This window comes from Carcharhinus amblyrhynchos, chromosome 1, assembly GCF_965287045.1.
Source record: "Carcharhinus amblyrhynchos chromosome 1, sCarAmb.v2.hapA, whole genome shotgun sequence".
NCBI classification, from domain to species: domain Eukaryota; kingdom Metazoa; phylum Chordata; class Chondrichthyes; order Carcharhiniformes; family Carcharhinidae; genus Carcharhinus; species Carcharhinus amblyrhynchos.
The window spans coordinates 13,440,629-13,453,505 of record NC_137324.1 but is presented as its reverse complement, the minus strand read 5'-3'; the positions used below and the strand labels follow the sequence as shown (position 1 = coordinate 13,453,505).

Here is a 12,877-nt window from a genome sequence, read left to right as displayed (position 1 = left end):
TAAATATGCAGTGTTTCGGGGATAGGGCCTGAGTAAGATGCTTTTTCAGAGAGTCAGTGCAGACCTGATGGGCTGAAAGGCCTCCTTCAGGGATTTGATGTGCACTTGCACTGGCTCTCCAGAATAAGTCCATCTGCCCCCATTCCCTGTTCTATCCCCATAGTCCTGAACTTTTAGTTTTAATCCTCCACAGGATGTGGGTATCTCTGTTAGGCACCAGCATTTGCTAGGTATCCCGTATTGACCTTGAGAGCCAACCACATTGCTGTGGGTCTGGAGTCACATGTAGGCCAGACCAGGTAAGGACAGCAGATTTCCTTCCCTAAAGAACATTAGTGAACCAGATGGGTTTTATCGAAAATGGATTATAGTTTCACCATTACTGGGATTGGCTTTCAGTTACAAATGTTTAAAAATGGAGTTCAATATATTTAATTGAATATAAATTCTACTAGCTGTCAGGGATTTGAGATAGAGATAATACCATGATGCCACCGTGTCCCCCCCGCCCCAAACCAATTTCCTTTTGAAATCATTGATTATCTCTTTTTGTGTCACCCTCGTTTCATGTCTTCACTATTTGCTGCTTTAAAAAAAATCCTCCTTGCCTTCCTCTTGGTCAAAGCTTTAAATCCTTAAGCCATTATGTTGCAAGAACAGTGTTCGGTTGTCTTCCTTATCGAAACCTCTCATAATTTTGTACATCTCCAACTAATCTCCCTTCAATCTCCTTTTTTACTCCAAGAAGAACAGCCCTTCTCCAGTCTAACCTATGGATGGCACAGTGGTCAACACTGCTGCCTCACAGCACCAGGGACCCGGGTTCAGTTCCCGGCTTGGGCCACTGTCTGTGTGGAGCCTGCATGTCGGAATCATACAGTGCAGAAGAGGCCCTGCGAGTCAGCACTGAGGCATTAGAAACACCTGAACTCTCTCAATCCCCTCTGCCAGCACTTGGCCTACAACCCCTGAATGTTACAATGTACAATGTGGTTGACACTCAACTGGCCTCTGAAATGGTCCAGCAAGCCACTCAGTTCAGGATAATTAGGAATGGGCAATAAGTACTGGCCAGTCAGAGACCCACATCCCATGAACAAATTAAACAAAAAATTTGTTCATCTTGCCAGTGATTCCCAAATCATGAAAATAGATTTAAAATAGTGCGGGAACATGGTATAACTGAGCATCCTCCATTTTGATGTAACATTTGTGCTGGTTCACCTGTGCCTGATGATGGACACTGGAAGCTTAGTTATCCATCAGTGCATTTCAGTGTGGCAACAGTTGTAGCTGCGTGGTTCTGTGTTCAGACGTGGAGATACAGAAGGCTACAGCACAGACCGAGGCCATTGGGTCATGATGGTTGAGTTGGTTCTACAAATGTATTCCTCTCCCCTGCTCTTTCTTGATTCTCGCTTATTTAGCAAACTGTCTTTGGAAAGGTACGATTGAATCTGTTTCCATTGTTTCTGGCAGCTCACTCCAAGCCAACACAACTTGTTCTGTAAATTTGGTGTCACTTCTGGCTCTTTGCCAATCACCTTCAGCCTTGTCTACTGATCACTGCCCCATCATAGAATTCCTAATGCAGAAGGGGGCCATTCAGCCCATCGAGCCTGCACCAACAACATTCCCACCCAGGCGCTGTCCTTGTGACCCCACATATTTATTATTGTACAGTGAAAAGCATTGTTTCTTGTGCGCTGTACATTCAAAGCATTCTGTTTAGAAAGAAGAGAGTGCAGAATACAGTGTTACAGTCATAGCTAGAGTGTAGAGAAAAATCATCTTAATGTGAGCTAGGTCCATTCAAAAGTCTGACAGCAGCAGGAAAGAAGCTGTTCTTGAGCACGTGGCCTCAGACTTTTGTATCTTTTTCTCGACATAAGGTGGAAGAGAGAATGTGTGGGGTCCTTGATTATGCTGGCTGCTTTTCCGAAGCAGCGGGAAGTATAGACAGACAATAGATGGGAGGCTGGTTTGAGTGATAGACTGGGCTTCGTTTATGATACTTTGTAGTCTTTTGTGGTCTTGGACAGAAAAGGAGCCATACCAAGCTGTGATACAACCAGAAAGAATACTTTCTACTATACACCTGTAAAGGCTGGTGAGAGTCACTGCAGACATACCAAATTTCCTTAGTCTCAAGAGAAAGTAGAGGCGTTAGTGAGCTTTCTTAACAATAGTATCCACGTGGGAGGACCAGGACAGGTGGTTGGTGATTTGGACACCGAAACATTTAAAGCTCTTTAACATTTCTACTTTGCCCCTATTGATGTATGATGTGGATGTGCTGGCGTTGAACTGGGGTAACGCAGTAAAAAGTCTGACAACACCAGGTTTTAGTCCAACCGATTTACTATCAAATAAATCAGTTGGACTAAAACCTGGTGTTGTCAGACTTTTGACTGTGTTTACCCCAGTCCAATGCCGGCACATCCACATCATGACTACTATCGACACCGCAAACTGCTGGATCCAAGTGGCACCTGACGAAGAGGGAGTCCCCTCGAAAGCTCGTGAGTTTACTATCAAATAAATCGGTTGGACTAAAACCTGGTGGTGTCAGACTTTTTACCCCATTGATGTAGACAGGGACATGTCCTCCACTCCACTTCCTGAAGTCGATGACAACTTCCTTTGTTTTGTTGAAATTGAGGGGGAGATTACTGTCATTGCACCGGTTCACCAGATTCTCCATCTCATTCCTGTACTCTCTGAGATCTGACCCACACTGCTTGGCTTTTTTTTGGTACCAGGATGATGGTCGTCTTTACTCTCCTGATTTCCCCCTGACATTATGGGGCAACGTAGCATGAGCAATCCACCTAACCTGCACGTCTCTGGACTGTGGGAGGAAACTGGAGCGCTCGGAGGAAATTGATGCAGACGTGGGGAGAGGATGCAAACTTGACAAAGATAGTAATTCGAGGCTGGAATTGAACCTGGTGCGCTGAGGCGGCAGTGCTAGCCACAGTGCCACCTTGTTCTTGTTTCTCAAATCCCTGCTCGGTTTTTAGTGCAAAATTTTGGACGGTTGGAAATCAGTTCATTTGGCGGGGGCTGAGTTTACTAGGCACACAACTCTCTACAAGGTAGGAGTACTGCTGTCTTCACAGAACTAATCCCATGACCGCAACTAGTGACCCGTCACGGCATGAGGCAACTGAGGAAGCTGTGGAGTGGAAGGGAGAATGAAAAGGAGATCAGAATAATGTAAAAGAAAGAGTGCGTCAGACTTCATGCATTTCATTGGGAAGCTGGCAAGGTATGAGAGGGAGAATGAATAGGAGGATGTGTGGATTGACTGTTACTGTAAGATCTCCAGTGGAATTTTACGGCCCCCCTCGAGCAAGATTGGAAATTCCTGCCTAAGGTCAACAAACATTTCCATTGTCTGCCCCTTGCCCCTCCGTTTTTTTTTAATTGATCCGTGGGATGTGAGTGTCGCTGCCTGGTCAGTATTCATTGCCCATCCTTAGTTGCCCAATGGCAGTTGAGAGTCAACCACATTAGAACATAGAACGCTACAGCACAAACAGGCCCTTTGGCCCACAAGTTGTGCTGATCATATCCATTCCTACCAGCCCTATCTATAACTCTCAATCCATTAAATCCCATGTACTCATCCAGAAGTCTTTTAAAAGACCCCAGCGAGTTTGCCTCCACCACCATCGACGGCAGCCGATTCCACTCACTCACCACCCTCCTGAATGAAAAACTTACCCCTGACATCTCCTCCCTACTTGGTCCCCAGCACCTTAAACCTGTGTCCTCTTGTAGTGACCATTTCAGCCCTGGGAAATAGCCTCCGAGAATCCACCCTATCTATACCTCTCAACATTTTACAAACCTCTATCAGGTCGCCTCTCAACCTTCGTCTCTCCAGGGAGAAGAGACCGAGCTCCCTCAACCTATCTTCATAAGGCATGCCTCCCAATCCAGGCACCATCCTTGTAAATCTCCTCTGCATCCTCCCAATAGCTTCCACATCCTTCCTGTAGTGAGGCGACCAGAACTGCGCACAGTACTCCAAGTGGGGTCTGACGAGGGTCTTATAAAGTTGTAGCATTGTCTCCCGACTCCTAAACTCAATCCCTCGATTAATGAAGGCTAGTACACCATACGCCATTGCTGTGGCTCTGGAGTCACATGTAGGCCGGACCAGGTAAGGACAGCGGATTTCCTTCCCTGAAGAACATTAGTGAATCCAGATAGGTTTTGCTGACAATGACAATGGTTTTAGAGTCATCAGTAGATTCTTAATTCCAGACATTTTTTATTAAATTCAAATTCCACCATCTACTGTGGCAGGATTCGAACCCTGGTCCCCAAAACGTGAGCTGAGTTTCTGGATTAATAGTCTAGTGACAATACCACTAGGCAATCGAGTTTTCCATGTTGGGTGAGGCGGTAGAATTCTGGCGCATCACTTAGGTACTTGACTTCATTTATATTGCTGAAATGAAACAAGAGACACCTTGCCGAAGCTTTTTGTCTTGCGCCCATCAGGACGAATACAATGGCAAATTTCAAATGGTCACAGCAATTTGTGCCGTGTAGTAATACAACAAAGAACATCCCAGCACAGGAAACAGGCCCTTCGGCCCAACGAGCCCACGCCGCTGCATCTTCCTACACCTACCCTGCCCTGTGTGTATGTGAGTGGAACCCCTAATGTAGCCAGATTCAGGGGAGAATAGTGTCAATTTGGTACACCAATCAGCCTAAGAGCACATCTTTGGGGTGTGGGAGGAAACCGGACCGCCCGGAGGAAACCCACACAACCACAGGGAGAATGCGCAAACTCACACAGACACTGGCCCAAATCCATGTATCTGCACAGCAAACAGTGATAGTCACCGAGCTGCTGTGGCGCCCGTCTGCTGGTCCAGGATTAAGCACACACAACAGCACGAAGTACTAGGCCACTCCCGGAACCTCCAAGAGCAGCCCACGCACGACCCACCGTGTGCATGCCCCTCGTTTGACAACAAGGTGGACCGACACCTGTGGAATAAAAAGACAAAATGTTAACATGTAATACTACATTTCCGGTGTCGTCCCAAGGCTCTGACCCTATTTAATACCCTCTACTATAACCCTCCATCCTTGCTTCGCTCATGTGTCTATCTAAGTAAACCTTAAACAAGTCCAACGTGTCTGCCTCCACCACCCTACTCGGTAGCACGTTCCATACCCCCATGACCCTCTGCGTGAAAAACCTTCCTCTCATATCCAAATTATACTTCTCCCCCCTCCCCCTTAGATCGTGACCTCTCGTAATTGTCCCCAATCTAGGGAAAAGCCTACCACTGTTGACTCTATCTATTCCCTTCAGTATTTTATACACCTCTATCATATCACCCCTTAATCTCCGTCTTTCTAAGGAGAAGAGCCACAGTTTCTCCAACCTTTCCTCGTAACTCAGTCCTTCCATGCCAGGCAACATCCTGGTATACCTCCTCTGCACTCTCTCCAGGGTCTCCACGTCCTTCCGGTAGTAAGGCGACCAGAACTGGCCGCAGTACTCCAAATGCGGTCTAACCAACGTTCTGTACACCTGAAGCATTAGACGGCAGCTCTTATATTCTATACCCCTTCCTATAAAGGCTAGCATTCCATAAGCTTTCTTCACAACCTTCTCTACCTGTGTCGACACCTTCAGAGAGTTGTGCACCTGCACTCCCAGGTCCCCCTGTATTTCTATACTCTTAATCGGTCTACCTTTTATCACATAACTCCTCCCTGCATTATTCCTTTCAAAATGCATCACCTCGCATTTGTCAGGATTAAATTCCATCTGCCATCTATCTGCCCAATATACCAACCTATCTATATCGATGGTGCTGACTTGGCCAAGGTGTTGGCATGGACAACCATAGGCTTTTCAAGCTCCCTGGGAAATTCACAAGGCTTGAACCTATTTCCCCTTATTTGCAGATACCACACACTTGCCTGTGAATGTGCAGGCTCTGTACTGTCACCATTCTATACAATATATCCAACAGGAAATTCCTGTAAAACCTCTTCTTCCAGTGAATGGTGTGAATATAGAACTGGCTATCACATGAAGTATCCTGAAACAGACAGGGTAAGGGCGTGATTCAGAAAGGAATCGAGGGATATATTGCTCGGGTGAGATGAGGTATGGTGGGAGGAGACTTGTGTGAAGCATAAACCCTGAAAGGCTTGTTATTATGCTGTCTGATTATGTTTAACAATCACTGAGGCCTCAGTTGAAAGTTTGCTAAGTATTCATTATAATTTGCCGAAACTAAACTCCTAGGTTCTTATTGATCATTGTTTAGTTTACCTTTGAACGTTCCACTCTTGGTCCTCCTCTAATATGGGAGTCCCTGTTGAATCTGCTCCCTTGGGTAGCTGCCATGTCCATCACCATATCAATTACTAGGGGGCATAGGTTTAAGGTGTGAGGGGCACGGTTTGAAGGAGACATACGAGGCAGGTTTGTTTACATAGAGGGTAGTAGATGCCTGGAACTCGCTGCCACGGGAGGTAGTGGAAGCAGATACGATAGTGAGTTTTAAGGGGCACCTTGACAAATAAATGAATAGGATGGAAATAGTGATATGGTCCCTGTGGGAAAGTAGGGGGTTTTAGTTCAGTTGGGCAGGATGATCAATGCAGGGTTGAAGGGTGTGTTCCTGTGCTATAATGTTCTTTTGCTCTTTGTTATGTCCAGCTGTCTATTCCTGCCTGTGGTTGGCTGGCTGCTCAACTGTAAGAGGCAGATGGTGCAGCCATTCACCATGTCTACACGCACAAATGCACATTGCAGTTGAGTGTTGTTTACTCACCGACTTGCTTGAGAATCACTCCCCAGTGATCACTATTAAATGGGATGAGTTTGTTACCTACAGCTGCAATATTTCCTCCCCCCCTCCTGCCCTACTGCTCTTGCTATCTCTGCTTGGATGTGACAAATGAATTCTTTGGGTTGAGATGTTGATTGGAGATGAGGAATTTCTTCAGTCAGAGGGTGGCGACTCTGGAATTCATTGCCACAAAAGATTTTGGAGGCCAGGTCACTGTGTCTTAAAGACACAGATAGGTTCTTGAATGGTAAAGGTATCAAATGTTATGGAGGAAAGACGGAAGAATGAGATTGAGAAACTTATCAGCCATGATTTTAAATGGAGAAGCAGACTCTAATGGCCCAATTATGCTCTGATATTTTATGGACGGTTGGTGTCATTCTCACCATTTGCTTTCCACTTATTTTTGTGTCCTTTACAAACTTGGCAACCATGCATTCACTTCCCTCATCCAAGTAAGGAATATACATTGTAAATAACTGTGGTCCCAGCACTGATCCCTGTGGAACTCCATTCATTACAGGTGTTGTCATTCTGAAAATGCCCTTCTTATCCCAGCTCTGTCTTCTATCAGTTAGCCAATCCTCTATAAGAACATAATAAGAACATAAGAAATAGGAGCAGGAGTAGGCCATCTAGCCCTTCGAGCCTGCCCCGCCATTCAATAAGATCATGGCTGATGGTTCCCCTTGATCTATCCCGCGCAATACCACCCCAAAGATTTCTGAGTTTGTCAGGCTTGTTTTCTCCTTCATGAAGCCTTGTTGACTCTGCTTGATTAGATATTGCATTTCTAAATGCTGTGCCATTACATTCTTTATAATGGACTCTAACCATTTTCCCAATGACAGCTGTTAGGATAAGTGGACTATAGTTACCCTTTTCCCCCCCGCCCCCCTCTCTCTTGGAATAAGGGTCTTATGAATGAGATTGATGTTACTGGGACTCTCCATTAAAAGGTGAGGTAGAATTGATGTGGTAACTAAAGTTAAATCTAACTCGTCCTGGTCAATAAATTGGTAATTAAGAAGTATCTATTTAAGAGGAACCTTCTAGTTGGACGGCACAGTTGTTAGCATTGCTGCTCCACAGTGCCAGGATCCCACACTCGATCCCTGGCTTGGGTCACTGTCTGTGTGGAGTTTGCAGGTTCTCCCCATGTCTGCATGAGTTTGCTTCACTGCTCCAGTTCCCCCTCAGTCTGAAAGATGTGCTGGTTTGTGCATTGACTCAAACAGGTGCTGGAATGTGGTGATTTGGGGAATTTCAAAGTAACTTAATTACAGCCTTACTTGTGACTAATAAATAAACTTTTTTTATTTCCGCTCAATGAGTCAATAACTAAGGGCTGTAAATTTAAGGGGGAAAAGTTGTACTACTTCTGGTTAATTTAAAAAAAACTTTCATGGGATGTGGGTGTTACTGGTGAGATAATTCCTTGATGCCCTAGAACTGATTGGCTTGCTTGCCCATTCAGAGGGCAGCTCAGTCAACCTATTGCAGTGGTTCTGGAGTAGCATGTAGGCCAGACCAGGTGAGGATGGCAGATTTCCTTCCCTAAAGGACATTCATGAACCAGATGGGTTTTCTGATGATCGACAATGGTTTTGTGGTCATCAGTAGATTCTTAATTCCAGACTGAATTCAATTTCCACCATCTGCCGTGGTGGGATTTGAACCCAGGTCCCCAGAACGTTAGCTGAGTTTAGTTCACTTTAGGAAACCTGGTTGGCGTGGACGAGTTGTGCTGAAGAACCTGTTTCCGTGTGGTATATCCCGACGGCTCTAATTCCAGGTTTATTAGGGATGGAATTTAAATTTAATCAACTAATAAACCTAGAATTGACAGTTAGTGTCAGTAGCGATGGCGATCAAACTAGTTTCAGTCTCACCATGAAGGGAGAATTTAAGTTCAATTAACTGCTATGGTGAGACAATGTTTTCATGGTCACCGTTACCGAGACTAATTTTCACTTCTGGGTTTATTAGTTAATAGAATTCAAATTCCGTCCCTGCCATGGTGGGATTTGAACCAGTGTCCCCAGAGTGTCCCACCCTCTGGGTTACTAGTCCAGTGACATTACCACTTGGCCACATATCTCAGCCATTTCGCAAGTGGCAAAGTAAACAGCACTTTTGGCTTTAGTTGTGAAGCTGTTTGCGACATCCCATGATCAATCCTGTATAAATATAACTGAGCTTGTTTGTTCTCTCGTGCTAGCCTCTGAAATCGGATAGTTGCTTATCCAGCATGTTGGCATTGAATTTACATGCTGTATATCTTTCATTCGTTGTTACTGTCATGGATTCTATAGCACAGATTGAAATTGAGGAAGTTCAGAGTGAGAAGGGAAATTGGGTGGAATGCTACATTCTTTGGGACAAGAGGAGGTCATTCAGCCCTTTTGAGCACATTCCACTGCCATTCATTAAGATCATTGCTGGTCTGCACCTCAACATTTAAACACAGTAAGAAGTCTGTCAACGCCAGGTTTAAGTCCAACCAGTTTATTTGATAGTAATCCCACAAGCTTTTGGAAACGTTGTTCCTTCGTTAGGTGTGACCTTGGGGTCCAGGTCCATAGGACTCTTAAATCGGCCTCGCAGGTGGAGGATGTGGTCAAGAAGGCGTATGGTGTACTGGCCTTCATTAAATCGAGGGATTGAGTTTAGGAGTCGGGAGGTAATGCTGCAACTTTATAAGACCCTTGTCAGACCCCACTTGGAGTACTGTGCGCAGTTCTGGTCGCCTCACTACAGGAAGGATGTGGAAGTTATTGAGAGGGTGCAGAGGAGATTTACAAGGATGTTGCTTGGATTGGGAGGCATGCCTTATGAGGCTAGGTTGAGGGAGCTCGGTCTCTTCCTGGAGTGACGAAGATTGAGAGGTGACCTGATAGAGGTTTATGAAAATGAGAGGAATAGATAGGGTGGATTCTCGGAGGCTATTTCCCAGGGCTGAAATGGTCGCTACGAGAGGACACCAGTTTTAAGGTGCTGGGGAGCAGGTACAGAGGAGATATCAGGGTGATGGGTGAGTGGAATCGGCTGCCGTCGGTGGTGGTAGAGGTGAACTCAAAGAACAAAAACAGCCTGGGAAACAGGCCCTTCGGCCCAACGAGCCCGTGCCGCCATTTTAACATTACCAGTCCCCCCCCCCCCCCCCCCCCCCTCCACCCATGACCCTTATCTATGCTTATGGCATTCCACATTGAGGGAAACTAATTTAGGGACAATTTATTACCTCCAATCAGCCTAAGAGCACATCTTTGGGGTGTGGGAGGAAACCAGTTGCTGGGGTCTTTTAAGAGACTTCTGGATGAGTACATGGGATTGAGAGTTATAGATAGGCCTGGTAGGTATGGATATGATCGGCGCAACTTGTGGGGCCAAAGGGCCTGTTTGTGCTGTAGTGTTCTATGTTTTTGTCACAAGTAAGGCTAACGTTCACACTGCAATGAAGTTACTGTGAAATTCCCTGAGTCACCACAGTCTGGCGCCTGTTCAGGTCAATACACTTATCCAGCACATCTCCCAGTATGTGAACACAGAATATTTGCCACCATGCTGCCCACTTTTCACTGTATCCCAATACATGTGGCAATGATATTTTAAATCAAAAAGCCCTGAAAGACCAGGTTTTGATTGTATTATGGATTATTGTTGTTCCTCCCACCAGGGAGCATTGATGGAAGGCTGCTGATATCTACAGGGTTAATGAGGCAACTTGTGCCTCCTGCAAGCGTAGGAACCGAGTGTCGAGCGTTGATGGGATTGGTTCATGCAGTGCTTGTGTTCTGATGTTCTCCCCATTACTCTGTTCCTGTTCCAGGTTGGGTTCTTGAAGATCAGTCACAAATATGAAATCACGTTCCTGCTGCCAGCCAGCCAAAACCTGCGACAAAGGACCAGCTCCATCCCCCTTCCTAACCTTTACTTGAAGCTGATTGACCTTGTTCCTGTTACAGAAGGTGAGAATCTTCATATGTACTTGTGGGGGTTGGCAAAGGAGCCAGAGGCGACCCATCGGGGGGAAAATGCAATTTAGTGGTTTTAATCTAGAATGAATTTTCTTTAAATAATGGGAGGAAATGTTTTACTAATGGCTTTCTAGAAGGAATACTAGAAAAGGAATGTTTTTGCAGAATGAGCAGGGGGTTAGGAACAAATTGTATTGTTCAAAGAATGGACAATAAAGAGTTGGTGAGTTACCAGAACATCAAATTCAAATCTGGTAGGCTTCTGTTAGTCAAATGCCTACCTTAAACTGGTTAAAATTCAAAAACAACTGCTGTCTTGGCAGCAATTACTACTTGGGCTAGTGACATGATGTTTCAGTCTGTGTACGGCATGCACCTGCCCCTCTTCAATACAGAGGGGAAAAAACATGACCTTTTCGAATACCTGCTTTGTAGTAAGCTCTAGGCAATTCACCATATGATGTTCTTGGTGCCAGCTATGACTCTTTTGGTTATGAAGGGGAGATTATCTCCTCACTGAGAACTAAAAAGCAACCATTCAGGGCAGCAGGGTAACAGTGGTTAGTGCTGCTGCTTCACAGCTCCAGGGACCTGGGTTCGATTCCTGGCTTGGGTCACTGTCTGTGGACTCTGCACATTCTCCTCGTGTCTGTGTGGGTTTCCACTGGGTGCTCTGGTTTCCTCCCACAGTCCAAAGATGTGCAGGTCATGTTGATTGGCCAGGCTAAAAATTGCCCCTTAGAGTCGTGAGATGCAGAGGTTAGAGGGATTACCAGGTAATATGTAGAGGTATGGGAGTAGTGCATGGGTGGGACTGTGGTCGGTGCAGACTCAGTGGGCCGAATGGCCTCCTTCTGCACTGTAGGATTTCTGTGATACTTTCTCTAAGTATCTTTATTCATAATCTGGTAAAGTGTGTGTGAGAAATAGTACAATCTACTCTTCAGCAACTTTTAGTGGTTAAATCAAAATAATTACCTCAGACTTGTAAAAGCAACAAGTACCACTTACCTAACTAACAGTGAACAGGTTAACAAAACTATTACCAAACCAATTCTACTAGTTAGATAAATCCAATTCCCACTTATTAACAAAAAAAGTAGAATTCTTAGTCACTCTTAAAATTTCAACCAGGTTTGTTGCCTTCTGGAAGCTTCTGTCTTCTTTGCTGATTTCTTTTGTCTTTTATTGAGATGAGGCTTTCTTAAGAATCTCGAGAGCCTCTCCCTTTGGCAGTTGCTGTCTGGTTCTCTAGAACTAGGCGCATGCTCTGATACCACTGAATCAATCGGATTGGTTTACAGGTTACCAACACATCAAGTTCAAATCTGATGAGCTGCTGTTATTCAAAGGCCTCGTTTTAAACTAATTGTTTTTCCAATCTGTTGTCTTGGCTACAATTACCGCCTAGGTTAGCGATACGATATTTTGGTCTGTGTACAGCATGCACTTGCTTCTCTTCAGGTACAGAAAAAGAACTACCTTTTTTCTAACAGACCATGCAATTTTACAGTTTTTAATAATTTTACCAACACTAACTTTGCATTGTTCTACTCAACAACAGTAGTGTACTTGCCTCTGAGTCCATGGGTTGAGTATTCAGGTCCTACTCCCAGAGAATTGAGCCAATGCATCCAATGTTGTGCAGAGGGAGTGCTGCACTGTTGGAGGTTGCGAATGAGATGTTAAACTGAGGCCTCATCTGCACTGTCAGGAAAAGTAAAAGATCTCACCGCACTATTCTGAAGAGGGGCAGAAAGTTCTTCCTGGTGTTCTGGCTAATATTTAACACTCAAACACCATGGTTTGTGGGGTTTTTTTTTAAAGCAATATGCAGATTGGCTGCAGGTTTCCTACGTTACAATTGTTATTTGATGGCTTTCCACAAAAACACCAGTAAAGCCTGCTGGTTAAAAACAAAAGGCCAACTCTATCAACAAAGAACAGGATGTGCGGCGAAGAACAGGATGTGCGGCGAAGAACAGGCACGAGCTGCTTGGGTAGTGGCTGTTGCTACACCTCAAGCAGACAGTGATTGAACTCCAGACCCTGTGT

At 45.1% G+C, this 12,877-nt stretch overlaps 1 protein-coding gene across 1 annotated transcript in view; it reads left to right on the top strand.

Moving 5' to 3' along the window:
• adisspb (adipose secreted signaling protein b) overlaps positions 1-12,877 on the top strand; it is a 131,496-nt gene that overhangs the window by 48,479 nt on the left and 70,140 nt on the right. Inside the window, exon 3 of the mRNA XM_080197067.1 lies at positions 10,675-10,813. Within this exon, the coding sequence (XP_080053193.1) occupies positions 10,675-10,813 (139 nt within the window). The remainder of the gene's footprint in view (positions 1-10,674; positions 10,814-12,877) is intronic.